Genomic DNA, 27544 nt, shown 5'->3' on the forward strand with positions numbered 1-27544 from the left:
TTGTATTTCTCTGATAGGCTGGGCTCTTTACACTATATGCTTCCCTCTCACGATATTATCAGACAACACTGAATAGTTTTTCATTTCTATGCAGATGATACGTTAAACTAAGTTAAACCACAGATGTGTCGTGAACACATAAATGCTTGGATGACCTGTAATCATTGGATCCAGGTGAGGCTCATGTACAGACACTCCGTGAACACCGGACTCGCCCGAGCTCTGCTCGTAAATAATCATCAAATTGTTTACCGAACAATATCATCTTACAAGATCTGATCTTTAGACGTTGTTCTGGGTTAATCTGTGGCCTGGATGAGTCGCTGATGTCGTCGGAGTGCTCTTCTTATCCCTGCCACTCCTGGGGACGTTCATCACTGCTCACTGTGCACCATGTGTGGATGATGGCGCTCACTGTGGTTTGCTGGAGCCTTGGAAAAAGCTTTGTAACTTATACATGTCAATGACTATGTTTCCCAGTTGTTTCAGCAGCTTCTATTTAAATTACTGAGTGATTGACAGGTCCTTTGAATGCTTAATGCCAAGAAAGCCTGTTGCAGATTCACCTCTTGTGGTCCGGTACCTGGAAACGTTTCCCTGGTAAACTTGAACTGAGTGGCTGATGCAGTGTCAGAGTGAAAGTAGGGCTGATGTTTAATTATCCTGAAGTCATAATGTTATCAAATCAGGAGTTTGAGTAAAGAACTTGTTGCCAGTTTCAGTGTAAATGAAATTCTAACGCATGTGTTTGTTTAAACTGACGCTGACACATACAGTCGGCATGTTTTTCATACATGAGGCATTAAACATGTTAAATTCTACCTGTGTTTAATCAGGTAGGCAAACTGTGTGCCTCTGCGTTCACACAGACATGTTTGAGTCGTGCTTCTTTGATCCTCCACACTGCTTCACGTTTCTTAGCTCTCAGCGACAGCAGCTTTGTGTGGAGTCAGTGGCATCTTGCTGTTTTTCTTTTGTCCTGTTGTCAGAGCTAATGGCCTCTTTTCATCTTTCTCCTCCTGCCCGTGAACCCGTCACGCCTCCGAACAAACAGCCGCGTGGCTTAATTACTGCTGCCATCTTTGTTTGGGATCCACACAGAGGATGTTGGGACAGCTGGAAAATTCTCCTTCATTTCCATCTTTACTCTCACAGGGTTACAGACAACACAGACTCCGCACACAGGGGCCGACGATCAAAAAACCTCTAAAACGGGAAAACAACGATGCAATGTGAAAGAAATTTTAACATGACTTCACAAACCATTGTTATTAAAGAGCTGCAGCTCATGCAGTTGGTTAGTGAGCTGAGAATCGCTGAATAAAGCAGTCGTATACAAAACTATCTCTATGTTGCACTATTTTATATACACAGGCTGAGGGACCAGTGCATATAGTGTCCTGGCTGTAGCTCAGGTGGTAGAGCGGGTCACCTACTAGCCACAAGGTTGGTGGTTTGATCCCAGTCTGCACGCCAAATGTCCTTTGGGCAAGACAGTAACCTCCAATGTTTCTCTGGTCATAATCATTCCCAGTTCAGGTTTTAGTGTTTGCACTGGCCTCTGTTCGCCTTGCCTCGTTTTGTGTTGGTGTTTTTTCAGCCAAATAAACGTCTCGCTTTGTGTTAAGATTCAGTTCCGTCTCTCTCTTGCCTGCTTTCTGGGTCCACACCACAAACACACCGATCTCAGCATCCTGCTCTGTCACACCAACCCTCTGCATGTCCTCCTTCACCACATCCACGAATCTCCTCTGAGGTCTTCCTCTTTTCCTCCTCAGCTCCATCTTAAGCATCTTTTGTCCAATATGTCCACTGTCCCTCCTCTGCACATGTCCGAGCCAGCTCAGTCTCAGCCTTGTGTCTCCAAGTCCTCACACTCACCTTTCCATGCTTTCCTCATTGTCAGTATAATGGAGACAAAGTAGACTTGGACATGATGGAGCCATCAGTGTCAGGTGCATGCTGTCCAGTTTCTTTACTATAGCTTCAAATATTTGTCATGTTTGCTTTGTGCCATTGCGAGACTTCCTGATGGAATCATGGCTCACACTAGCTGGTGAAGAGATTTGATGTTTTAGGATGTAAAAAAATATACAAATATAAACCGTTTGATAGAAATTATATAAAACACTTGTAAAGCACCATACGGATGAGGCAGAGGATTAAATATTTTTGTGGTTGTACTGTGATAATTTTGGATGGCTGCAGGTAAATACTTATAGATTAATCTATAAAGATCTATGTATTAGTACAGAGTCTTTACAGCATATATGCATATTTTACATTCTATAATCAGAACTAATAAAGATAAGATGAGCTAGACGGGGGTAGGAGTTGATAAGCACCTGCTTCCTCTGACTCCTTTTTGAACAGGAAATGGTTTTTTATATATCCCATGTGAATTTGATGTCTTCAGTGTGTATTAACACGCGTCACTTATGTTTGAAATAAAGTCCCAACAGATGGCCCCGCCCCTCCCTGAGCCTGGTTCTGCTGGAGGTTTCTTCCTGTTAAAAGGGAGTTTTTCCTTCCCACTGTCACCAAAGTGCTGCTCATAGGGGGTCATATGATTGTTGGGTTTCTCTGTATTATGGTGGAGCTTTTACCTGACAATATAAAGCACCTTCTGGTAACTGTTGTTGTGGTTTGGTGCTATATAAATAAAATTAAATTAAATTAAATGATACGATTAATTGGTTGAATGAATAAAATATTTTAAATGCATTAAAAAAGTTGCATTGAACACATTAAACAGATTCACTAAAAATACTGAGACACTCGAAGCTTACTGATAAAACTTTATTATAAGTCAGTTTTTCATTGTTTTGCACACAATACTGCATGTTAACACAACACTAAGTCATGTGACTCAACACCTGTCCCCCACCTTTGCTCTTTGATCGACAGCAGAAATCAAAGTGTCTTAAAAAAATCTTTCATCGCTAAATGAAACGGTGCCTGTGCAGCAGCTCGAGTTCAACCTTATGAGAAGGAAACATGTAAAGCACACAGAAGCTGAGCTGTCACTACTTCATATTCCAGCTCGTGTACGACATGATAATTGTGCACACTTACTAATAAAAACACTTTGACTGTGTAAATATCATTACATTAAAATTCAATTAGAGAGGTGTAGTTTGATTCTTACACAGAAAGCAACACAAGTGCTTTCAGTCACAGTAAAATGTTCAAAAAGAAATGATTCATTTCATCATTTTCTAATATTAGATTTAAAGGTTTTCAGTTAAAATTAGCCAAAAAAGTAAAAACTTTAACGTTCATCATCATTATCAGCAGGTTAGCACATCACTGTCAAAAACTAAACTATACACAGTAACTGCTTTTGGCCTCATTGGTACTTTTAAATGGATTTTCCTGTTATTACCGTGCAACTACCCGCTGTCAGTGCCGAGCTTTGCTTGGTTAGTCCGTGGTATTATATTATTAAATAACTCAGTTATTACCATGTTGTTAATGAGCTGCATGCAGAGAACTGTGAAAACATGCTGAATGAACATATGTGTAAAAATGTAGGTTTAAGTTATCACACACGGCTGTTTGGACACTTCTGATCCCTCTGAAGGATTTCACTAACCAACACCAAGAAGCGTGGCCGTATCTGTCACAGTGTCCTACAAACGTTTGGATGCTTCAGTAATTTGCAATAAACCCAAAAGAAAACGAGCTTTTGTCTTCATTTTTTTAAAACATGAAGACAAACGGACAGGTGTCGTGACACAACGTGACCAAAATCTATCACCATAATCTAGAAATTTCTCCAAAGATGCTCCATTTGTGCTTTTCAATCTACTCACACATTGTCATTTACATGTGAACATGCTTGAGAGTAGAACAGCCCCATCACTGGGCACACTGTAAACATAATTATTACTCATATTATTCACTACCAGGAAACAGAAACCACAAGGACCGCACAGTCCTGCATGGAGATTTGCATGCAAAACAACAGTTCATGCATCTGCCTGACCTGGAGATAAAAACTGTGGAGGATGCAGGCGTCTGTGAAGGCAGCGCACTTGTTCCTCTGGCAGAGATCCAAAATGCTTTACTACATACGAACCTTACGAAATTTAGCAAAATCTCAATAAACTCTTATAAAAACAAATGAGGTGGGGGTGGGGTCATACATTCCTTCATCGACTGGTTCCCCGCCTGTCATGCTGTCTGCAGGGAAGCAGCGTTTAATTGGTCAGAGTTGCTCGTTTGTGTGCTTTTCCACTTAAAATACTCCTGAACGCTACAGCCTGCTCAGCCTGCCGACCCTGCATGCACAGCGGATGCTAAAGGTGCTACATTTGCAGTTTCCGGTGTGTACGTTGGGATGTGATGAATTCCTTCCTGACCTTCATGCTGTTCTTCCCTTTTGGGAATAACCCAGTTCTCAACCATTTTCCCTTTTATTTCTGCTGCAGGTCTAAATGAAGTTTCAGAATGTTGTTTCCACCCACAAAACGCCCCAGTTTGAGGAAAGCTCACTTTACTTTGTGAAGAGAATTTAGGGTGACTCGTTGAACATCGTTTTTTATGATCAGATAAAGCTAAACGATGAGATCCAGGCTTCGTTACACGTTTTTGTCATCGTCTTTTTGCAATGCTATACGCCAAAAAAAGATAAATCAATGGATACACTGACAAAACTTGCTAAATTAAAGTTTAGTTTGTCGAGCAGTTCCTTTTTAATGCCATGCTGGACTTAAAGTATCCATAATTTCCCTCAGCTCAGCTCCACGGGTCACATCCTGGTCACCTCAAAATCCATTTGTCCACAGGAAATCTCAGTGTTGCAGTGACAGGACCAAAACATTTTCACTAAACAGACACCAAGTTGTTTAATACTAGCAGTTTGCACAACATAGACAGGTCATGCTATTCTCTATATTCATTGGCTGTGACGGCATCCAATCAAAAAGGTTCTTCATTCCAGCGAATAAAAAAAATACGGTGAAATCTGGCCAATCAGCTGTTCAAGGCAGCGTCGCTGGACTACTTTTAAAGCGCTCCCTGGACGTTATGTTCCAATCACTTTCAGTTGTGTGTCTGTGGCGTGTGCTGGGTCTACTGTGCCAAAAAGGTGTTCAAATCATTTCAGGTCCCGGGTGAAATCACAGCTGTGAATGTTACTGCTGTTTGAACAGGACGTCCAGAGAGCGACACACAGAGATGACCCTGAAGAACAGATTGGCCAATGAAACCAGCCTGTTTGATTCTTTTGATTCCACAAAAGCGCGCTGTGAGTTTTCTTTGTAGCTTTGAGCAAAAATGCTGATGTGATGTGATGCTGATGTGAACAGATCAGGTTTAGTCTTTAAGGAGAATTATAACTTGGATGCCAGGATAGGCAGTGGTAACAAGTATTTATAGCAGAAAGTTTCTCATGACAAGATCCTCCTTCAGTTTCTTTCTCATCCAATGACATGATGCTAACTAAAACTCATGTAATCCAAACGGCGTCTCTCTTGTTTGTGTTTTGAACCAAACTAACGTCGAGGTTTTCCCAGCTACAAAACAGGCTTCCGTTATGTTCAACTAGCAGGTCAATCCTGACCCCAACAGACCGGGGTTTGCACAAAGCAGTCGACCTGAACAGACCCCAACAGAGAAAGAAGACAACCAGCAGCAGCAGCAGGATGGTGTGCGGTTGGTTATACCGACCGATTAACAACAAAGAGCAGCAATATAATAAGAAGACTGCTCCACGGCTAACGCAGCTAAATAATTAGTAGCTCTGCATCAGACTGAAAGCCGTGTTTCTTCTTATTGCACCCAAAATAAAAGCAGGTCTAAATAAAAACTTTGGCCACGATTTTCATAAAAGTGGAACAAACAGCTGATGCATCAGCAGGTTTTCTATTAACTTGTAAACAGCTCCACTTTTCCTTTAACTTCTGCTCCTTTTCCCCCTCAGGCAGTGATCGTGATGACGGATGATAGCATGCACCCTCAGGTAGATGACTGTATCGGTAAAAACGAGACCTGACCTGGTTCAGATTGGTGAAACTTAGACCCAGCACCAAGTCGACTCACGACTTCTACCCCAGAGACTGACGTCGTCTGCTCGGGTCTAAAGTAAGCCACATTGTAATGATAGGACACTGCAGGTAGCACCTTCATCATCCGCATTAACAAAGAACAAAAGACAGTAAACATTTTTCTCAGCCCAGGTTGTGCTGTCCAGCGGCAGCTGTGGCAGTAGGCTCATGGACCAAACGGCCTGGAAGACTGGTACTGGCTGGGCACTTTGGGCTTGATGCCCTTGCTGTTGTAGTAGTCAACCACCTGGTTGGGCACTTCTGCTAGCACACTCTTAGCCAGAGCGGCTGGAGACGCCTGAGGAGGAGAGAGCAGAGCCGTCAGTTAAAACACAGAGTGCAGAGGAAAGAGTTGATCTTTAAATCCTCATAAAACTGCAGCTCAACACCTGCAAACCCCGACAACAGAATAGCTGCCCTTCTCCATCGCTGATAAAGCAGGTGTTTTACCTTGATCCATGGTGCACGTAGCTGATTTTTATTTTTCTCTAAAACAGAAGTTCAATATTTTGCACACATCTTTTGGAAAATGTAAAATTACTAGTACCACACACTCGGATTAATGGAATAAAAACATAAGCAGCGACCTCAAAGGAAAAACTGGTAACGGTTCAGTGATTGTACTAAATTTGCTTCACATTTGGTGGCTGTAAGCAGCTGCAGGAACCTACCGGCTGCCTAGAGCGACCACTTGTGATTGCACGGGTCAGTGATGATGGCTTCCTGTCTCCCAACAGTCACACTGCCTCTCAGACAGATTCACAAAGACTTGCCAATAACTGAAGTCTAATTTATAAAAGATTGCAATTAATCTGAGTCAGTCTTTGATGATGAATCTCTTTGCAAGAGGAGACTCACTCATTTGGTTGCAGACTGGTTGCTGACTCGTTGCAGACTGGTTGCAGACTGGTTGCTGACTCGTTGCAGACTGGTTGCACTCCTGTATAAAAGCAAGTTGCTGAGGGATTTCCTTGCAACCACTTTCTGAATCTGTCTGACTCTGTCTTATCGCTCTGTTGCACACAGTTGCAGTAACTTTGGTCGTGCCGTGGTCTCAGTGTTTTCCTCAGTGCGAGAGTGGAGTAAAAGCAGCAGCATAAATAAACCAGACCCTCAAATCCGAGCATGTGCATGTGCTGCAGATGGAATTTAATCTGATGTTCTGTTTTGTGGAAGGTAGAACAACTTAAGACACGGTCTTTAAATTTCATTTCAGCGTCTTCCCCTTGGGAAAAATCCCAGACAGCGGTAATTGTTTGAAGCAGCGTCAGTCGCAGCCTCTCGTCTCCGCCTCGTTCTGCTGCTGTCAAATAAAAATTGCTTCTCTTGGGGTCCAAAGACAGAAACTCTCATTCATCACAGATTAAATGCAGGAGAATGAATCTTCCCAACGAGTCCGAACTGTGAATCTCTCGTACTGTACTGTCACTACACTCAGACTGAAAATTCATTCGAGTGAAATAAAGAATTTTCCACTTCAGACTGGCTGGCAGATTGTCCCCATTTCCCTTCTTATAGGGTGAAAACAGATTTTTTCAACAACTTCACAGCCTCTCCTCTCGTCCTCCTCCACTTCCAATATGCTCCGATCATGGATTTAAATCACTTCCTCCTCTCAGTTTATTGCTTTCCATCACTTCCCTGTCGTCCGCTGTTATTTTAGGGTCACATGCAATTATATTTAAACACTGCATCTCCCATCAACAAGAGAGTTTTCAAATGAACACACCATCTGGTGCTCTAATTAGAGGTTTGTAAGTGCTGAACAACAGAGAAAGTGTTGCTAATAATTTACACAAACATGCTTCATAATAACAAACACAAAAAAAGTGAGGTTAAAGGTTTGTAAACATCAGTGAAGATGTGAGAAAAACATAAATAATATCTTATAGGTAAAAATATATGCAATTTAATTTTTATTATAGAGCGACGGCGACGAGTCATTGTTCAGGTCTTCATTTTGACCCACTCTTCTTTACAGCGGCGCTTCAGGTCTTTGGTTCTGCAGCATTATTCATGCACAGCTCTCTGAGCTCTGGACTCTGGACCGTTACAGAGCCTTCGTTCGTTTCTTTCGCCGCTGTGCTCGGGGTCTTTGTCCTGTTCATGACCCAGTTTGGGCCGAGCTTTGGCCGTGGGACAGTTCGTGGAGACTCAGTGACTGCAAGGGGATGAAACCATCATTGTTCCATCACCGTGCCAACAGGTGATACAACGTGTTTGTCCTGATATGACGTGTTTGATTTTACCCACACATGCTGCACATGATGAACAAACATCTCCCATTTGTTCCAGAAGTCTCCAGAGGCTTTGCAAACCTGATCCCTGCTGCCGTGTTCCTTTTGGAGAGATGTTTTCCCTTCCAAACAAGCCACACTTGTTCAGTCGTCTTCTAATTGTTCTGTCATGAACTTTGACCTTTAACAGGTGACCTGAGGCCCGCGGAGTCTGAGCATTGCATTGTGCTAACACAGCGGTCCCCAACCTTTTTTGCGCCACGGACCGGTTTATGCCCGACAATATTTTCATGGACCGGCCTTTAAGGTGTCGCGGATAAATACAACAAAATAAAACTAGTACCGGTACCGAAAAAAAGAAGATTTATTCATAACACACGTGAAAAGACCCAGGAAAACCGAGTTAACGATCAAAACGATAACAAAATAACGCTGAAAACCGATAAAACCCCTGAAAACCAGACATTTCACACCTGAGCCTCAACTCTCGCGGCCCGGTACCAAACGACTCACGGACCGGTACCGGTCCGAGGCCCGGGGGTTGGGGACCGCTGTGCTAACACACCTGAATCCTTCAGAACTGCAAAGTGCCCAAACGTCTACATTTATACAGGCGCTGACAGCTGCTGAGGAGCAGTTAACCTGATTCGTCTGGAGTTTCCACATGACTCTAAAAACCAAGCGGTCACAGATGTAACACGGCAGCAGTTACACGTGTTCACCATAACCAGTTATTATGTGTTAGTTCAACGAGCACGTTCGCTGTGTGAGTATGACGTTGCTCTGACACGGTACAGTTTTCGAACACGATGGACTCACGTGTTTGAAGTTGCGGAAGGGGACGAACTGAACGATGTCCCGGAGGACGGGCTCTCCTTTGGGTGAGCGCAGGATCCCGTCGTCGCCGTCCAGCATCTGCATGTCGCTGAAGTCGGCGTTCCCGACCCCAACGATGATGATGGACATGGGGAGGTGGGAAGCCTGAACGATGGCCTCCCTCGTGTCGGCCATGTCGGTGATGACGCCGTCTGTCAGGATCAGCAGGATGAAGTATTGCTGGAGGATTGAACATGAAGAGACCCAGTCAGACCAGCTCCTGCGGCCAGAACTATCAGTTTAAATCCAGCAGGTTTTAAAAGAAGCAGTGGCAGCATTTCAAATTATATATTTATATATACATATATATATGTGTGTGTGTGGTTTGTCTGCGTTTCTGTAGAGTGTGGCTGAAAGTGGATGAAGCGAAACTGGTGAAGAAATCCCAGCGGAGTCATTATAGCAGCCTTGTTAGCGACCGAGCCGGCGTCTCAAAGCCTTTTCTTCCTGTTTCTAATTGCACGATCTTTAAACTGTACTCTGTGAGGAGTGTTTGTCATAAAAGTCTGGTTCATTTTATTATTATTAGGTTTTTATTTGAAGATCAAACAATAACTGAAAGTGTTGAATTGCCAGCCAGCCTGCTCAAATCTGCCCTCTTGGCTGGCAGCCTTTCCCCGAGCTCGGTGTTTTGATGTGGGTAGCTCAGGGTGAAGCTTTGAAGTGTAGTTTCTGGTTGCAGTTAAGGACGCTCTTTCCTCGGCCTTTAAATACAATCATTTTGTCAAAAGTCATCAGCCACGGTTTGTGGTGGTGACGGCACTGGTCCTGACCCGTTTGCCTCGTGTTTCCATGCAGCAGGAACTCTTTTGCACCATTTTTCGAGCAGCATGGCTAATATTTGAATCTAAACTACAATCTTTTTCTAAACCTAACCAAAGATCAGTAAAACAAAGTCAAACACATCTCCCACAGGACACATGATTACTGTGTGCACAGGGACTTTTCCTTTCTGAGGCAGCGCTGCGTGCTCTCGGGATGATATTCCCGTGGTACCAGTACACAAAGAGACATTGTGCATATTCCTGAGACACAGGTATGATAAAGGTTTCCTGTCTGAAAACTTTATTGGAACATGAAAGTAGATCGCGTCTCACCATGGCCTCTTTGGTGTGCACCTCCTGCGAGGCAGACTTGGCGACTTTCTGGATGATGGGGGCGATGTTGGTGGGGCCGTAGAGCTGCAGCTTTGGTAGGCAGGCCTGATACGCCTCTACCACCCCCTGGATGCCTGACAGGACACAAAAACAATCAGAGACAGTCTAGTCTAGAACCAGACAAAGCCAGAGCTGTCGTGGGTTTGGTTACCAGTTGTTCTTGACAGTAAATCTCGTCTCTACCTGAAGATTCTCTGTCATAGAACGAGCATTTCTACCTGTAGATCCACAGCTGTGCACACCTCTTCATTCAGGATTTTAATCAAACGTTTGCCTTCTTATAAAGCAGAAATCACCAGCTTTGAATCAGAACAAGCTGCTGTTTGTTCTATTAACAGGTGAAAAAGGCTGTTGTTGGAAAAAGTCTCTGTTTGTTTGTCCAGTTTTGGGGGATTCAGAGCTTTTAACTGTGGATGATTCGTGCGTGATGCTGATAATATAACACGTTGGGAGTAGGGGTGGGTTTTTATAATCGATTTATCGATTAAAATCGATTCTGGCTTGGACAACGTAAAATCGATTCATTAAAATCCTGAATCGATTTTTTAATATAAATTTATTTTGCCCGAAATGCCAGAATCTCAGGTGAAATCTCACAAAATTTCATCAACCACCAAACAGCTAAGACAGTAAATGAGAGCAGGAACACGGATTCTGCACAAAGACGTAAACACACAGCGCGACCCGCGGATCAGAATCAGTTAGATGTGACTTTCTCACAGTCGGGGCTGAAAGCCGACAGCTCGCTGATTCTGATGTTTCGGCGGGTCCGCGCTTTGTGTTCACGCCCTTTATGCGCCGATTCTGAAGCTGCAGGTTTGATCTCTCTCCAAACAATATTGACTGAACCAGCAGCAAAAGAAGATCCAAACTACGCTTCACATAAACATCGTCATGGACTCACTCTGACTTTTGCTGTTTTGCTTCGACCAGGATAAAATCACACTTCATGCACAGCTCTCTCTCCCTCTCTCTCTCTCCCTCTCTCTCTCTCCCTCTCCCTCTCTCTCTCCCTCTCTCTCTCTCCCTCTCTCTCTCCCTCTCCCTCTCTCTCTCCCTCTCTCTCTCTCCCTCTCTCTCTCCCTCTCCCTCTCTCTCTCCCTCTCTCTCTCTCTCTCCCTCTCTCTCTCTGTACTTCAAGATCAGTTTCCAGTCTAAATCTCTGTTTTCTTCATTATTCGCTTGCTTGTTACGCACAAGTCTACGTTGTTTACAGGCTGTCGGCCGACGTTTTTTTTTCCGTTTTATATACTTCCAAAAAGAAAACCTAATTTCTGCGGTTCAATACTGAACAAATTTAACTTTTTAAAATTATGCAAAATGCAAAACGTTTAGCTGTGTCTCTAATAAAACCGCTGTAACGTCAGAGGTAATGTTCATGTGTTGATTAATGGTTTTTGTTTTGTTTTTGATCTACTGCAGAATATTTTTATAAAATCCCAGAACAGGAAAATCTCCTTCATGTGTTTCTGTGTTTTATCTTCAGCTACTTTGACACAAAGGCCTCTGCTGTGATGCTCACACCTGTGATAAAGTCTTGCGTGTGTCAGCTTCCTTTTTATAGATACGAAATTATGTAAATGTTCTGATCTGAATTATAATATTTCTGGCTGTCAAAATTTCCCAGATTCAAATCGAATTGAATCGAATCAAATCAAATTAAATCGAATCGTGGATCGAATCGATTCGGGACCTTGTGAATCGGAATTGAATCGATTCTAGAAATCAGTGACGATACCCAGCCCTAGTTGGGAGCATGATTGCTCTTTTCCCGATAAAGCCGACAGTGGACGGTGTTCCCTGTACCTTTAGTGGTTTTCCCACGAGTAGCAGCTCACTAATCACATCCACACCCAGTAATTTTGTTCAGTGAGCAGGCAGGAAGCCGATCGGTCCATGAAGAGCTTCAGGTTTCTGCGCCCGTGTGATGCACCTGTACACTGGATCGCTGTTAACCATGCTAGCTAGCGTTAGCTGCACCTTCGTGGTCACTTGATCACATGTGAAGTTATTTTAGAGCTTCAAAAATTAATTCTACTTTATTTGGGCTACAGAAACCAGTAGTGACATCATGGTTCCTGTTTACATCATTTATATACAGTCTGCGATCTTAAAGGTGTGTTTTAAATATTAATTTTTGGGCAGTTTTGTCTTTTATAACCTTTGTATAAAGATTCACTTCTGTATCTTTATATTTGTGCTTTTATGTGTTTCATGATTTAATTTTTTTATCATTATTATTAAATTTACTGATGATTCATGTTTGTAGTTTGTTTCTTGCTCCGCCTCTCTCTGCGTTAGTGTCGCTGTTGCTCTGGACTTGCTCTGCCAGCCTCGTGTTTTTGGCGACGTGTCCCTGACGAAGCATCGCTGTCGCGCCCGAAGCTCGTTCGTTACACCCCACGCTTTTGGTCCGAGCTCCTGTAAGTGATTACACTTCAGTCTCTATTTATCACAGTCTGACGGTCTCAGGTCATCTCGGTGATAGAAATCCATCACGTTTATTCTGTGAGACGAACTGTCAGCTTTATATTTAAACCTGTCAGTGATTTTATTCAAACTGAGTCTTTTTGACTTTTGGAAGAACACAAAAACGACACTTTTCTAATTAAATAGAAAGTCTGCATGTGTTAACTATGTTTGGCCTAACTTCATACACTGGGGGGCGCTGCAGAGAGAGGAACCGGTAAACCAGCTGCTCATTAACTACATAATAATGTTTATACATTTAATGTTATGAGTGTCTCCTTCTGTTTCGCCATGGACGTATGAGGTCTGTGAGGCTTCACGGTCCGTCTCTCCAGGTCCTTTCAGAGGCATCCCAGCATGCCCGGAGGCAACGCTGTGATTTACTGTCTGAAGGTCATCAGGAAGACGCACTCAGACTTAATTAAGAGCATCGGGGTTGAAGTGTCTCTGAGCTGATCGATGACCTTTAGCAGCCAAGAGTGCGAGAGGCCTTTATCTAAACACTGTCTGCCTGTCTCCCCTCAACACCAGGAGGAAACAGCTGTGAGGTCAGAGCAGCAACTCCAGCTGTCAACATCTGTATGTCTGCCTAAAGCAACAGCTCCGATAAAATGACTCTGCCTTATTTTCACTTTTCCATTTAAGAAGAAAGTCAAAATGTAACACTTGTCAATGTTTTAGCTGTCGGGAAGTTTTCTTTTTTGTTTCTTCTCTGCCGCGCCCGCCATCTTCGTGCTAAAACTGGTTCCTGATTGGCCCAAAGCTGTCGGGTTTCCTGCATCTCACCTACGAGGCGCCACAGGCCCAGACCACCTCAATTAGCTTCTTTCACTGTGAGCCCCGCCCATGTGACTCAACTCCTCCCCCGTCCAGACCCCCTACAGAGGATACTCAGTTACACCAATTCCTCTTTGTTTCAGTCACTACGTAGAGATCGAGGTACATCGAGCACGGCATCGACAGCAAACGCATCACTGGCAACGCTGCACCGCTCATCTGTCAGCTTCCCCTGACGTGCTTCAATTTCCCCACCGGAGGCTCCATGAGGCTCCGCCTTTACAAAAATGTTCGAATTATATTAATGATGTTTCTCAATTATCCATTACTGCTTACAAAACACGTTTTCTTTCTTTGTATGTGTTTGAGTGAACGATGTATTCACTCTATGCAGTCATCATAGTCAGGATGTTTTTCATCTTTGTTAGCAGCGTTGGGTAAAATGCGTTCCACACTGCTGAGGAAAATATCTGTCATGTGCAGCTTTGGAGGTGATTTATTTATACTGTATTTCAAAGACACTGAGGAGTTGATTCACACTGCCAGTGTTAGTACACGAGGTTAGTCACAGAGGTACACACTGCTGAACGATTATATATTTTACACTTTAATCAGGAACGAGCACAGAAAATGTCTCTAACGTCTTTTGATTTTTTTCTGATTTGATGAGGTCAGATATCAGCTGTGAATCCTCTGAGTTCTAGTTTAGAGGTTTAATTCACAAATGCCTGTTGGCCTGTTTGAGTATTCGCAGCCTTCGGGCAAATATTCTTTCACTCATTGAATATTGATCAAGTCTCACAGTGTCTGAACTTGATGCCGCTTAATGTTAACGGCCTGGGTAATCCAATCAAAAGAGCCAGAGTATTAACAAAAATTAAAAAAGAAAATAAGGATATAATCTTTCTGCAGGAAACCCATTTGTCACCACAAGAGAACGAAAAATTAAAGAAACTTGGATGTAGAAAAACATATTATAGCTCCCATATCAACAGCCATAAAAGAGGGGTGGCCATTCTTATGGCGAACAATTTGTCATTCAAACTCTTTAAAGAAATAAAAGACAAAGAAGGACGGTGCATCATTGTGAAGGGCAAAACTTTAAATAGTATCTTGACTCTTGTCTGTATATATGCACCACCAAATAGTCCCAAATCATTCTTTAAAGACCTTTTTGACCTAATCTCAGTGGAGGCAGAGGGTATGTGTATTTGTGCAGGGGACTTCAACGTAATATTGAATTATAATTTGGACACAACTAGTCAAACTAGATGCAAAACACATATAAGCAGACACTTAAACTTGACACTTGAGGAAACGGGACTGGTGGATGTCTGGAGATTACTGCACCCTTCACAAAGGGACTACACGCATTACTCAATTCCACACTCAGTGCACACCCGGATTGATTATTTCTTAATGCAAAAGGAAGAATGTCACAGAGTGTTCGACTGTAGAATCGGGGTAGCGGATGTCTCAGATCTTAACGCGATTTTTCTGACAATTCAGCTGGACTCACTTCCAAGGAACAAAGGAGCCTTAATGTAGGGCTTCTGAATAATGAATCTATTACAAATGATATTAAACAAGAAATAGATACATTCATTAAAGAGAATGACAACGGAGAAGTGAACCCTCTAATTCTTTGGGATTCAATGAAAGCCGTTCTGCGGGTAAGCTTGATAGCAAAAGCTTCTTTTGGTAAAAAAAAAAAAGAATTGAAAAATATAATCAACTGACAAAAAAATTTAAAGAGCTGGAACAAATCTTCAGGACTAAAAAGGACCTCGTAACACAGAAACAAACTTTAGAGGTTAAAATACAAATAGAAAATATTGAATCAGGAAGCGGAAAGAAAGGAAAGATATTTGAAACTAAATTATTACGACCTAGGCCCTAAATCTGCCAAATTATTAGCTCGCAGACTGCGAAAGCAGCAGATAGATACAGCAATACACAAAATTAGAAACCCTATAACTCAAGAGTTGGAAACTAAACCGGAAGAAATAGAAAACATTTTCAACAATTACTACCAAAATCTCTATATGCAAGAAGGAAATGTAGATGTACAATCAATAAAAAAAAAATTTGTACTCACTAGACCTACCTACCATCGGGAAAAACCAAAACTAAGTACTTACTAAGGAAATCACAGTAGAAGAACTGAATAAGGCAATCAGTAGACGGAAAGCCAACAAAACCCCAGGCAATGACGGGTTCCCCGCAGAATGGTATAAGGTATTTCGGGAGAAGCTCAACCCTATCCTGCTAAGAACTCTGAATTGGATAATAAAGAACGGCCCGATACCCCCGTCGTGGAATGATGCTATCCTGTCTTTGATCCCCAAGGAAGGAAAGGATAGAGATAACTGTGCAAATTACAGACCGATATCGATCCTACATGTAGACTACAAATTGTACACTTCAATTATAGCTAAACGAATCGAACTGTTCATTAACGATATAATTGAGGACGACGAATGTGGATTCATTCCAGGGAGGCAAACACAGCACAATATCAGGGGGACATTACACATACTTCATGAAATTGATAGTAATAAATGGGATGCAGCTGTTATTAGTCCGGACGCCGAAAAGGCTTTCGACAGGGTTGGGTGGGGATTCTTGTATCAGACCTTAGAAAGATTTGGTTTCACTCAAGACTCAATAAAATTAATAAGAGCAGTGTATCACCAACCTGTAGCTAGACTCAAAATAAATGGGTCCTTATCAGCAAGTTTCAGCCTGCATCGCGGAACAAGGCAGGGATGCGGGTGAAGTCCCATACTTTTCGCATTATATATTGAACCTCTGGCTCAAGCAATACGACAAATGGGAGATATAAACGGGATCTTTATAGGAAAAAGGGAACATAATGTAATATTGTATCTGAGGGACTTGAACACCTCCCTTCCTAAGCTTCTGGAAGTAATAGCAGAATTTCATGAATGCTCGGGATATAAACTAAACATCGCAAAAACACAAATGATTCACTTCAATTATGTACCGAGCAAAGAAATTAAAGAAGGCTTCAATATCAATTGGAAAACGAAAAAAATCAAATATTTGGGTGTCTTCATAACATGAAGCCCAGTTTCACTGTACACTTCAAATTATCTTCCGATCACGGACGATATTAGAAAAGACTTGGAGAGGTGGTCAACATACCCGTTGGACTTTAGCAGCAGAATAAATGCGATAAAAATTAATATAATGCCAAGGCTGCTGTACATTTTCCAGGCACTGCCGGTTGAAATCCCAGCTCAACAGTTCGAGGCCTGGGATAAAATGTTGTCGAGATTCATATGGGGAGGCAAAAGGGCAAGAATACGCTTCTCCACTCTGCAGTTGCCAAAGGGGGTATGGCTTTAACCTTAAATTATATTTCCAGGCAGCACAATTACGCCCTTTATGCCTATGGTGTGATAATTCATACACCGCAAAGTGGAAACAGATTGAGACACAGGATAGCACGGAGTATAATGTCCACACACTGTTAGGAGAAAATACCTTAACTGACATTATTAAGTCAAAACTCGATCCTATATCCCAGTTTTCATTACAGATGTGGTACTCTACTGTCAAACATTTAAAACTGCAAAATGGCCAGAGGAAGTTGAGATGGAGAGCCTTGGACAAGAGTTTTAAACCAGGACAATATGACAAGGCTTTCAAAGAGTGGACCAACAGGGGCTTTCAAGAGCTTAAGGACATGTTTGAATTGGAAAACCAGGATTTTTTTTCGATATCTACAATTTCGAGATTATTACAATAAAGAGATAGCTGAGGCTGAGATGATTAACCCTCTAATTGAAACAATGTGCGACGCCTACCAGCAGAAAACTACTAAACTAGCATCCAAATTATACTCCAATTTGATGACGAATCAAAGATTCACCTCTTTATATGTAAAGACAAAATGGGAACAGGAACTAAAACTATCAATTACAGATGAAACATGGTGCCAGTTATGTGGTTCACTTCAAACGTCTACAAATTCCCTACAGTGGTGGGAATTTAATTGGAAATGCCTTATTAGGTTTTTTATCACTCCTCACATTAGGAGTAAGCAGGTGGGCATACAGCAGCCTTGTTGGAGAAACTGTGGTGAATTGGCAGCTAACCACTCCCATATCTTCTGGTCTTGCTCTAAAATTAACGCATTCTGGACAACAGTTAATGATACCTTACAAAAAGTCTTTGGTTACAAGGTCCCCGAGGACTGTACTGCTTTATTTTTAGGAAATATTGATGATAGAGTTAAAAGAGAGGACTTATATTTAACTAAGATTCTTCTTACGGCAGCAAGAAAAGCCATTACCAGGCTGTGGCTTAAGCCTTTAAGACCTACCATAGAACAAAGTCCGCCAGAGCTTATATTATATTTGTACATGCTGTGGAGCCATTTTTGGGAGCATTTCAAGTTGCTATACATCAATACAACCATTACAGCCTAAATTTTAATAATATATTATGTATGCATTAAGTGCATAGTAATTACTAACTTGAAATGGGTTTCTGCAGCCAAACTAATCTCCTACTCACTGTAACTCTTTTTGTTTTTATAAATTTTTGGGGTTTTTTTGTTTTGTTTTTGTTTTTGTCTTGTTTTTCCTTTTGTGATTACTAGGTAATGTTCTTTAAACAACTCCTTGGTGGCAGATCCCCTGGTGTTGATGAGGTCCGCCCCGAGTTCCTGAAGGCTCTGGACGTTGTAGGGCTGTCCTGGTTGACACGCCTCTACAATGTTGCGTGGAGATCAGGGGCAGTACCCCTGGACTGGCAGACTGGGGTGGTGGTTCCCATCTTTAAGAAGGGAGACCGGAGGGTGTGTTCCAACTACAGCGGGATCACACTCCTCAGCCTCCCTGGGAAAGTCTATGCCAGGGTGCTGGAAAGGAGAGTTCGTCCGCTAGTCGAACCTCGGATACAGGAGGAACAATGCGGTTTTCGTCCTGGTCGCGGAACACTGGACCAGCTCTTTATCCTCTCAAGGATACTTGAGGGTGCATGGGAGTTTGCCCAACCAGTCTACATGTGTTTTGTGGACTTGGAGAAGGCATTCGACCGTGTCCGAAAGTCTTTTTCCATGGCCTCTCCGAACTCCTCCCAAACCCGAGTTTTTGCTTCAGCCACTGCCCGAGCCGCATTCTCCTTGGCCTGTCGATACCTGTCGGCTGCCTCCGGAGTCCCACAGGCTAACCAAGCCCGATAGGACTCCTTCTTCAGCCTAGTGGCTCCCTTCACCTCTGGTGTCCACCATTTGGTTCGGGGATTACCACCACGGCAGGCACCAACCACCTTGCGGCCGCAGCTCAATGCAGCAGCTTCGGCAATGGAGACGCTGAATATGGTCCATTCGGACTCAATGTCCCCAGTCTCCCTGGGGACTGGGGAAGCTCTGCCGGAGGTGTGCGTTGAAGATCTCGCGGACTGGGGCCTCTGCTAGACGTTCCCAGCACACCCTCACTACGCGTTTAGGCGCACCGGGTCTGTCCAGCGTCCTCCCCCGCCATGTCTCCACTCTAATTCTGTTGTTTTCATTCAAATTCCATTCTTGTCATTCGAATTCTGTTGTTTTCTTTCAAATTCTGTTGTTTTCCTTCTAATTCAGTTCTTTTCATTCTAATTCAGTTCTTTACATTCTAATTCTGTTGTTTTCGTTCAAAATCCGTTGTTTTCCTTCTAATCCAGTTCTTTTCATTCAAATTCCGTTCTTGTCATTCCAATTCTGTTGTTTTCATTCAAATTTTGTTGTTTTCTTTCAACTTCCGGTGTTTTCATTCAAATTCCATTCTTGTCATTCCAATTCTGTTGTTCTCATTCAAGTTCTGTTCTCTTTTTTGTAATACTGTATTTTCATTCAAATTTTTTGTTATCATTCAAATTTTTTGTTTTCATTCAAATTTTGTTGTTTTCATTCAAATTCCGTTCTTGTCATTCTAATTCTGTTGTTTTCCTTCTAATTCAGATCTTTTCATTCTAATTCAGTTCTTTTCATTCAAATTCCTGTGTTTTCATTCCAATTCCGTTCTTGTCATTCTAATTCTGTTGTTCTCGTTCAAATTCTGTTCTTTTCATTCTAATTCAGATCTTTTCATTCTAATTCTGTTCTTTTCATTCTAATTCAGATCTTTTCATTCTAATTCTGTGCTTTTCATTCTAATTCCGTTTTTGTCATTCTAATTCTGTTGTTTTCGTTCGAAATCCGTTGTTTTCCTTCTAATCCAGTTCTTTTCATTCAAATTCTGTTGTTTTTATTCAAATTCTGTTGTTTTCATTCTAATTCTGTTGTTTTCATTCAAATTATGTTTTTTCATTCTATTTCTGTTATTTTCATTTAAATTCAGTTCTTTACATTCTAATTCTGTTGTTTTCTTTCAAATTCTGTTGTTCTCTTTCAACTTCCGTTGTTTTCATTCAAATTTCGTTGTTTTCTTTCAACTTCCGGTGTTTTCATTCAAATTCCATTCTTGTCATTCCAATTCTGTTGTTCTCATTCAAGTTCTGTTCTCTTTTTTGTAATACTGTATTTTCATTCAAATTTTTTGTTTTCATTCAAATTTTTTGTTTTCAGTCAAATTTTGTTGTTTTCATTCTAATTCCGTTCTTGTCATTCAAATTCTGTTGTTCTCGTTCAAATTCTGTTCTTTTCATTCTAATTCCTGTGTTTTCATTCCAATTCCGTTCTTGTCATTCTAATTCTGTTGTTCTCGTTCAAATTCTGTTCTTTTCATTCTAATTCAGATCTTTTCATTCTAATTCTGTTCTTTTCATTCTAATTCAGATCTTTTCATTCTAATTCTGTGCTTTTCATTCTAATTCCGTTTTTGTCATTCTAATTCTGTTGTTTTCGTTCGAAATCCGTTGTTTTCCTTCTAATCCAGTTCTTTTCATTCAAATTCTGTTGTTTTTATTCAAATTCTGTTGTTTTCATTCTAATTCTGTTGTTTTCATTCAAATTATGTTTTTTCATTCTATTTCTGTTATTTTCATTTAAATTCAGTTCTTTACATTCTAATTCTGTTGTTTAATTTCAAATTCTGTTGTTCTCTTTCAACTTCCGTTGTTTTCATTCAAATTTCGTTGTTTTCTTTCAACTTCCGGTGTTTTCATTCAAATTCCATTCTTGTCATTCCAATTCTGTTGTTCTCATTCAAGTTCTGTTCTCTTTTTTGTAATACTGTATTTTCATTCAAATTTTTTGTTTTCATTCAAATTTTTTGTTTTCAGTCAAATTTTGTTGTTTTCATTCTAATTCCGTTCTTGTCATTCAAATTCTGTTGTTCTCGTTCAAATTCTGTTCTTTTCATTCTAATTCAGTTCTTTTCATTCTATTTCTGTTATTTTCATTTAAATTCCGTTCTTTACATTCCAATTCTGTTGTTCTCATTCAAGTTCTGTTCTCTTTTTTCTAATACTGTTTTTCCTTCTAATTCAGTTCTTTTCATTCTAATTCAATTCTTTTCATTGTAATTCTTTTGTTTTCATTCTGATTCTATAGTTTTCATTCAAATTCCTGTGTTTTCATTCAAATTCCGTTCTTGTCATTCTAATTCTGTTGGTTTTTGTTCGAAATCCGTTGTTTTTCTTCTAATCCAGTTCTTTTCATTTAAATTTTGTTGTTTTCATTCAAATTCCGTTCTTGTCATTCTAATTCTGTTTTTTCATTCAAATGTTGTTCTTTTCATTCTAATTCTGTTCTTTTCATTCTAATTCAGGGGAATCACCCGCCAATTTCTGGGGGCGAGGTCACTGAGGCAGTTAAGTACTTTCTGTTTGTTAAAAAGAAAAAAAAATGCTAATAAAAAGAGATTTGCAAAAAAAATATTGATGAGTCACAGAGGCTGGAAAGAGGAAAAAAGAAAAAGTGTATTTTCCACATCTTTATTCAGCTCAATCCGTTTTTCAGCGCCCGACGCTGGAGAATGATTTCTCCAGCTGGGCAGCAGAGATGGTGACAAAAACAGAAGAGAAGCAACGATTCCTGCCTGATCTGCCACCGTGCTAACGTATTGATCGGGGCTGAGCTCAGATCAGCTCGCGGCTCCGCCGTGCCCTGACCTCCACGAGTGTCTCTCAGCGTAAATGTTTCAGCTCAGATGAAGACGTGCTCCAAAATCCCAACTGCACCTCGAATGATGCATGTGTCTGATTGGTTGGCAAGTGTGCCAGAAAAGTGAAAAGCAGGCTGCAGTGGACACGTTTGAGTTTTTCAGTTTCACGTCTCTTTGCCTGTTCGGCTGACGACAGCACACACAGAGCGTCTGCACCTCGTGCTTTTGCACGCTCACAGCGGTTAGCCAGGTAATAACCGGTTGCTAGAAGTCACAAAGAAACACTTTTTGATTACTTTGGTTGCTAGGAGACTGCACGGTCACCTGCCGATTGCATGGAAGACGCCGACTTCTCTCCTCTACTGAAAGTTGATGCTTTTGAAAAGAGTCCGCTGCAGCAGTAAAGTCTTTTACTTTGAAGGTGAACAGTTTCCCCACCTGGTGACTGCCAGGGATCAGCAACCCTGCATATGTCTGTGACTGAGGCCTCATACAGCCCAGGTGAGGGTTACTGCAGGTCGGCATACTAACAGTGACATCAGAACCTCCGTGAAGAAGAAGAAGACGACACGTTTGCAAATACTGAATCTGGATGTAATACTTTCCTCCTTGTCTTTTGTGTGGACGACTCTCCTACGTGGCTTCTATGATCACCTCATCACTTTAAGGCAAAATAAAAAATAAAACACTTCCCAGTTTAGGAAATCAAACCGAGCCTACAGGAAACATCAGCGGCGCGGTGAACGGTTCTTCCTGATTCGCTGTCACCATCAAACTCATTCTCACTTCAAACAGCTTCTGAAGCTCGCTGTCAAATATTTGAGTGGTTTTTCTGCCTGTTTTTAATTTTCAAAGACAGGAAATCAAAGAACCTACCTGCACACTCCGGGTTCTCCTCATTAAAATTCACTGCGAAGTCGTGGGAGACCTGGAGCAGAGAGGGGGAGGGAGGGGGAGGGAGGAGGAACAGGAAGTCTGTTTTATCTCTGCATCAAAAAAAAACAACCTGCAGAAAGAAAACTCACAATAAAACTCTTCACCTTCATCCCTCTTCATTGCTTCCTGCTCTTCTTCTTCTTGACATCTAAGCTGAGTAGTTACCTGCCCCCCCCGCCCCGCCCCGCCTCACAGCACACTCACAGGACAGGTGAGTTTCTAGTCTAACCGACAGGTGAGGGAGCGCTGAGAAAAATTAAAGCTGTAAGCTTTGTAAAGCAAACTGAAGCCACAGAGGAGCTGCAGTTCCAGCGCTCGGTGTTTTTACACTACAGCGTTCAGAGGAAGTGGGCGTGGTCTGCACAGCGCGCTCGTTCCTGCACCAGGTTAGGGCAGCAGGGAGCTGCTTTATCCAGATACGAGCTGAATGTAGACAGGAGTTCACAGAGTTAATATTCTTCCTGTGTGAGACACACTCGTCAGACGTGTGATCAAATATTTTCAGGAATCAGTTTCTGAAAATCAAAGACTGATTTAAATGATTTCACTTTGGCTGCTCTGTGGGATCTCCTCGAGCACCTGTGGACTGATTCCAGCTCGGCTGCTAATGTGTGGCTGTTCTCTGAAGTCCCAGTGAACCTCTGTGTATTTGTGTATGTGTGCTGACAGTCACCACAGTGTGTACCTGCGGGTTACAGTCACAGAGGGATGTGCGTCTCCTCCCAGGATCAAACTTCCACTGTGTACGCCTCCACACTCAGGAAAAAGTCTTAGTGCCAAAAGTTCCTGATCACATTAGACAAAGTGTCTTCCTATTGTTGATTAATGTAACGCTGTGTAAGCTGAAGGCTGTTTAATATTCTTGACTAATCTTGTTCCGGCTGCGTGCCGCGCGGTATTTTCAGGGCGCCGACTCGGACTCTGAATGGAGCTAATCAGGACTTTGGAAGCTGATTTGAATGCAGCGTCAGACCGCCAACCAAAGGCTGCTGCACAGGAAAGGAAGCATTCAGCCGGCAGCACCCCGGGGAGGGGACGAGGGCAGGGAGGTGGGAAGGTAATCACAGGGTCAGCCTCAGCCTCTGCAGACAGAGTGCATGCTGGGAAAGCCGACGAGCCGGGCTGTTAAATTACCTTGTAGTCTGGAGGGATCCGAGCTCCGAAGCCGAACGCCGGGAACATTTTGTCACTGAAAGGAAAAAAGACAAAAAAGTAAAGGTGAAGAAGGAAAAGAGACACTGGAGGAGCTTTCTGATTGGATACTTGAACACAAAGCAAAAGAAATGTCTGCTGATCGGCTGAGAAGTGATTACTTCCTTAAATCACTGTGATGTTAGGAATCTCTGTCCCATTCATCTAAAATTCAATTAAATACATTCTGTGAGTTAGCACAGCGGTCCCCAACCCCCGGGCCTCGGACCGGTACCGGTCCGTGAGTCGTTTGGTACCGGGCCGCGAGAGTTGAGGCTCAGGTGTGAAATGTGTGGTTTTCAGGGTTTTTATCGGTTTTCAGCGTTATTTTGTTATCGTTTTTATCGTTAACTCGGTTTTCCTGGGTCTTTTCACGTGTGTTATGAATAAATCTTCTTTTTTTCGGTACCGGTACTAGTTTTATTTTGTTGTATTTATCCGCGACACCTTAAAGGCCGGTCCATGAAAATATTGTCGGGCATAAACCGGTCCATGGCGCAAAAAAGGTTGGAGACCGCTGAGTTAGATGTTTGACCTGTTGTTAGCTTAGCACGAGGACTGAAGTGTAGAAGACCGCTAACTCGAAACTGATTTTACTCCTTTCCAGCTTCTTGGACTCTGCAAGAGTAGCTTTGTGTGATTCATAGTTAACAGTAATCGTGTTAGTCGGCCTGGTGATGTGTGCTAGTGCAGTTAAGTACACAGCAGCCATATTATTGGTCAGATGATGTCATTCAAAAGGCTCAGATCTCCAGTTCAGGTGAAGCTAGCAGACAGCTAGCGGCTACAGCCGCCTGTCAGTCAAAGAGGCCACGCCCACGTTGGGAGTGTAACCAGGCAGGATAATAATAAATATTAATAATGTATACTTTATTGATCCCTGTGGGGAAATTCCTCTCTGCATTTGACCCACTCACTCAGTGAAGCAGTGGGCAGCCACTGGGCGCCCGGGGAGCAGTGAGCAGGGACGGTACCTCGCTCAGGGGTACCTCAGGGTAGCCGTTCAGTGGATTCGAACCCCCAACCTTCCAATCATGGGGCGACCACTCTACCTACTGAGCTATCGCTGCTCATAAGTGATGTTTCTTTAATCTTGTGAGTACATGAGCACAGTAATGAATGGAGCTTTGTGATTGGCTGCTGAGTTGAAGCGACCTGTCGTAGTCCTGGCAGATTTCTCCCACGGCCACCAGAGCCTTCAGGTACTCGTTGGGCTGGTACGGGTGGATGTAGTGCAGGGAGCAGCTGTTCCGAGGGTCTCCGTTGGATGCTGTGAAGTCGATGGCGACCTGCAGAGACAGCAGCCAATCAGGGATCAGAACCAGTCAGAGCCCCTCAGAGAAGCCACACAAGAGCAGGAGGGAATGATGTGACTGTATATTTGTTGGTGCCATTACAGAGACAGATTTTTATCCTGATTTATGATTGTAAAGAAGCAGGCATGTCTAGATTTAATTGATTTTTATTGGTTATTTGGCTGAAATGAGCCTTTGAGGGTTCAAAGGTCGTGTCCACCAGAACCTAAGGCACGGACCATCTTTCTTCATTTATGGTTTTTGTTCATTTTGGGCCTCAAACTGATCCGTGTGAAGAAAATAAGGATGGTGCTGAGGACGTGAGCGAAGCTTTTAGTTACATTTCCTCTAAATCGAACATATTTGTTTTTATTGTTTTCATTTCTTTTTAGTTTTTGCTGTGTGTGCAGTGTTTTGTTGCTTTTATTGGTTTCATTTTGTGCGCTTGCTCCCTTTTGATTGTTTTCTCACTGTTTGTGGGGCCTTTGAGTGCTCTGTGAAGCAGTTCGGTGCCTCTGGGTGAAATGTGCTGTATAAATGCATCGGCTTCATGGCAGCAGCAGCTCAGCTGAAGAAGAAGAAAAGCAGTTATGTTCAGAGAGCCGCAGAAAGAGCTCCGAGACGTCAGAAGGTCTGAATCATTGATGAGTCGATGACGTCGGCTGCGGACGCTCGTGGATTACTGAATGAGCTTAGCGGGCGATAAACGACCACAAGCAGACGCAAAATGACTCGACTGCAAAAACACGCTGCAGATCTGAAGTCAGGCGTACAGATACGAGCACACGTGTGCTTAAAACCAGCAAACATGACTGACTTTACTTGTTTAACATTGCAAGAGTAAGTCATGCTGTCAACTCAACTCAAACAATGAAGTTCAGAATGACTGAAGCAAAAGAACGATATGTTTCAGATGAAGCTAAAACAGCTGAAATCAAGAAGAGGAAGTGAATTCAAAGGATTTTTATTATTGTTCGAAAAGTGTCATTCGAACACTCGTCCATTTAGAAAATGCATTTAAACAATAAGACCATGTAATGCAGCGTTCAGACCTTTAACATCTGCCGGATCACAAATATTTTTAAAAACAGCTCCAAAGGGCCAAAAAAGGCAACGAAGTTAGCTTGAAAGTGTGAAAAAACGAGGAAAAACATGGTTGAAATGAGCACAAAGATGCAAAACTACACAAAATAATTACAACCATTAAAAACAGCCACGAGAGGACACATGATTTCACCAAGCACTGTTTTGTTCACCCAGAAACTCTCCACAGTGACCGCCTCACTGAAGCCAACACTGGAGACGGGTTCTGATTGGATCGCCACAGAACAATAACAATGACCCTGAAACACATGATGGATGGATAGCCCAGAATTACTGACCCATCCATATCAACAGTGTTTAATTACCCTTTCGTCCTGATGTGTAGGAGCACAGCTGAATCACATGGACACAGCAGGAAGTGTCGCTGTGGGTGCTGTAAACAGATGGAGTGGAGGTCCCAGCAAATTCACCCAAAGTCAGACGGTGCAACGCTCAGAGAAACTCCACAAAGCCGAGAGCGCCACCTCAGAGGCAATTAGAAAGAGACTGAGTGGAAGAGCTGCAGGAGAAAGCCTCACGCTGCACGGCGTGCGTTTGTTATATCTGAACAAACCACAAGACTTCTGGGACAAACGGGACCAAAGTGCAGAAGAAGCAAGTTTGGAGAAAACACTCGTACCAGCCGTCAGCACAGCAGTGGAGGGCTGAGGGTTCGGGCTGAGGGTTCGGGCTGAGGGTTCGGGCTGATCCTGCAGCCACAGGATCAAAGTCAGGACACTGACTTCGATTTTCACAGGACGACACGGATTCAAGCTAAACCTTCGTTTTCACACAACTGTAATGAGGACAAAGGAAACACACGCACACACACACACACACACACACGCACACACACACACACTCTGAAGGCTAATTAGAGAAGAAGAGACAGACTGTAACACAAACAAGACGATCACGAGGGAGAAATAAAACTCAAAGCAAGACGCAAGAAAGCATGAAGTTTTCTGGCCTCTCGACCACGTTTCTGCTGAAAACTAGATTTTAATCTCAATGAGACGTTTACCTGGATAAATAAAAAATCATAAAGAAAAGAAAGTAAAAGAGGAAAGAACAGGAGAACCAAACTAAATGCAGAGACAGAAACACTTCGACCCCGGGGAGGCGAGAACAAACCCAAAGACAACAAAGAAACTTTTACAAAACCCCCAACAGGTAGAGAAACACAAACTCCAACACGTCAACGGAGAATTAGAAACAGGAAGGGATTTTAAGCCGTGCACATTCATGCTGAAGAGAAGCGAAAGTCCTCAAGAGTCACAAAGAAACAAACGTTTAACGTCCAGGAGGCGCAGAGTGAAAGTGCTCCCACCCCCATGGAGCCGCTTTCAGCCAAACATCAGTGAAATTAGTCACACGCTTGTTTCCTGCAGGACACGCTGACTGCGTGAACAAACG

General features: G+C 42.5%; 1 protein-coding gene across 2 annotated transcripts in view; it reads right to left on the minus strand.

Annotated features, from left to right (window-relative positions):
- Positions 1 to 2785: 2785 nt before the first annotated feature.
- cpne4a (copine IVa) overlaps positions 2786 to 27544 on the minus strand; it is a 103565-nt gene continuing 78806 nt past the window's right edge. For both annotated transcript variants that reach the window (XM_084944552.1, XM_084944551.1), the window contains 6 exons: positions 24906 to 25039; positions 23694 to 23748; positions 22500 to 22551; positions 10261 to 10394; positions 9107 to 9343; positions 2786 to 6348 (listed from right to left, as the gene is read on the minus strand). In XM_084944552.1, the coding sequence (XP_084800678.1) occupies positions 6217 to 6348; positions 9107 to 9343; positions 10261 to 10394; positions 22500 to 22551; positions 23694 to 23748; positions 24906 to 25039 (744 nt within the window). In that variant the 3' untranslated portion in view covers positions 2786 to 6216. The remainder of the gene's footprint in view (positions 6349 to 9106; positions 9344 to 10260; positions 10395 to 22499; positions 22552 to 23693; positions 23749 to 24905; positions 25040 to 27544) is intronic.

Source organism: Perissodus microlepis, chromosome 11 (genome assembly GCF_051167445.1).
Source record: "Perissodus microlepis isolate ML-2025 ecotype Zambia chromosome 11, ASM5116744v1, whole genome shotgun sequence".
NCBI classification, from domain to species: Eukaryota; Metazoa; Chordata; class Actinopteri; order Cichliformes; family Cichlidae; genus Perissodus; species Perissodus microlepis.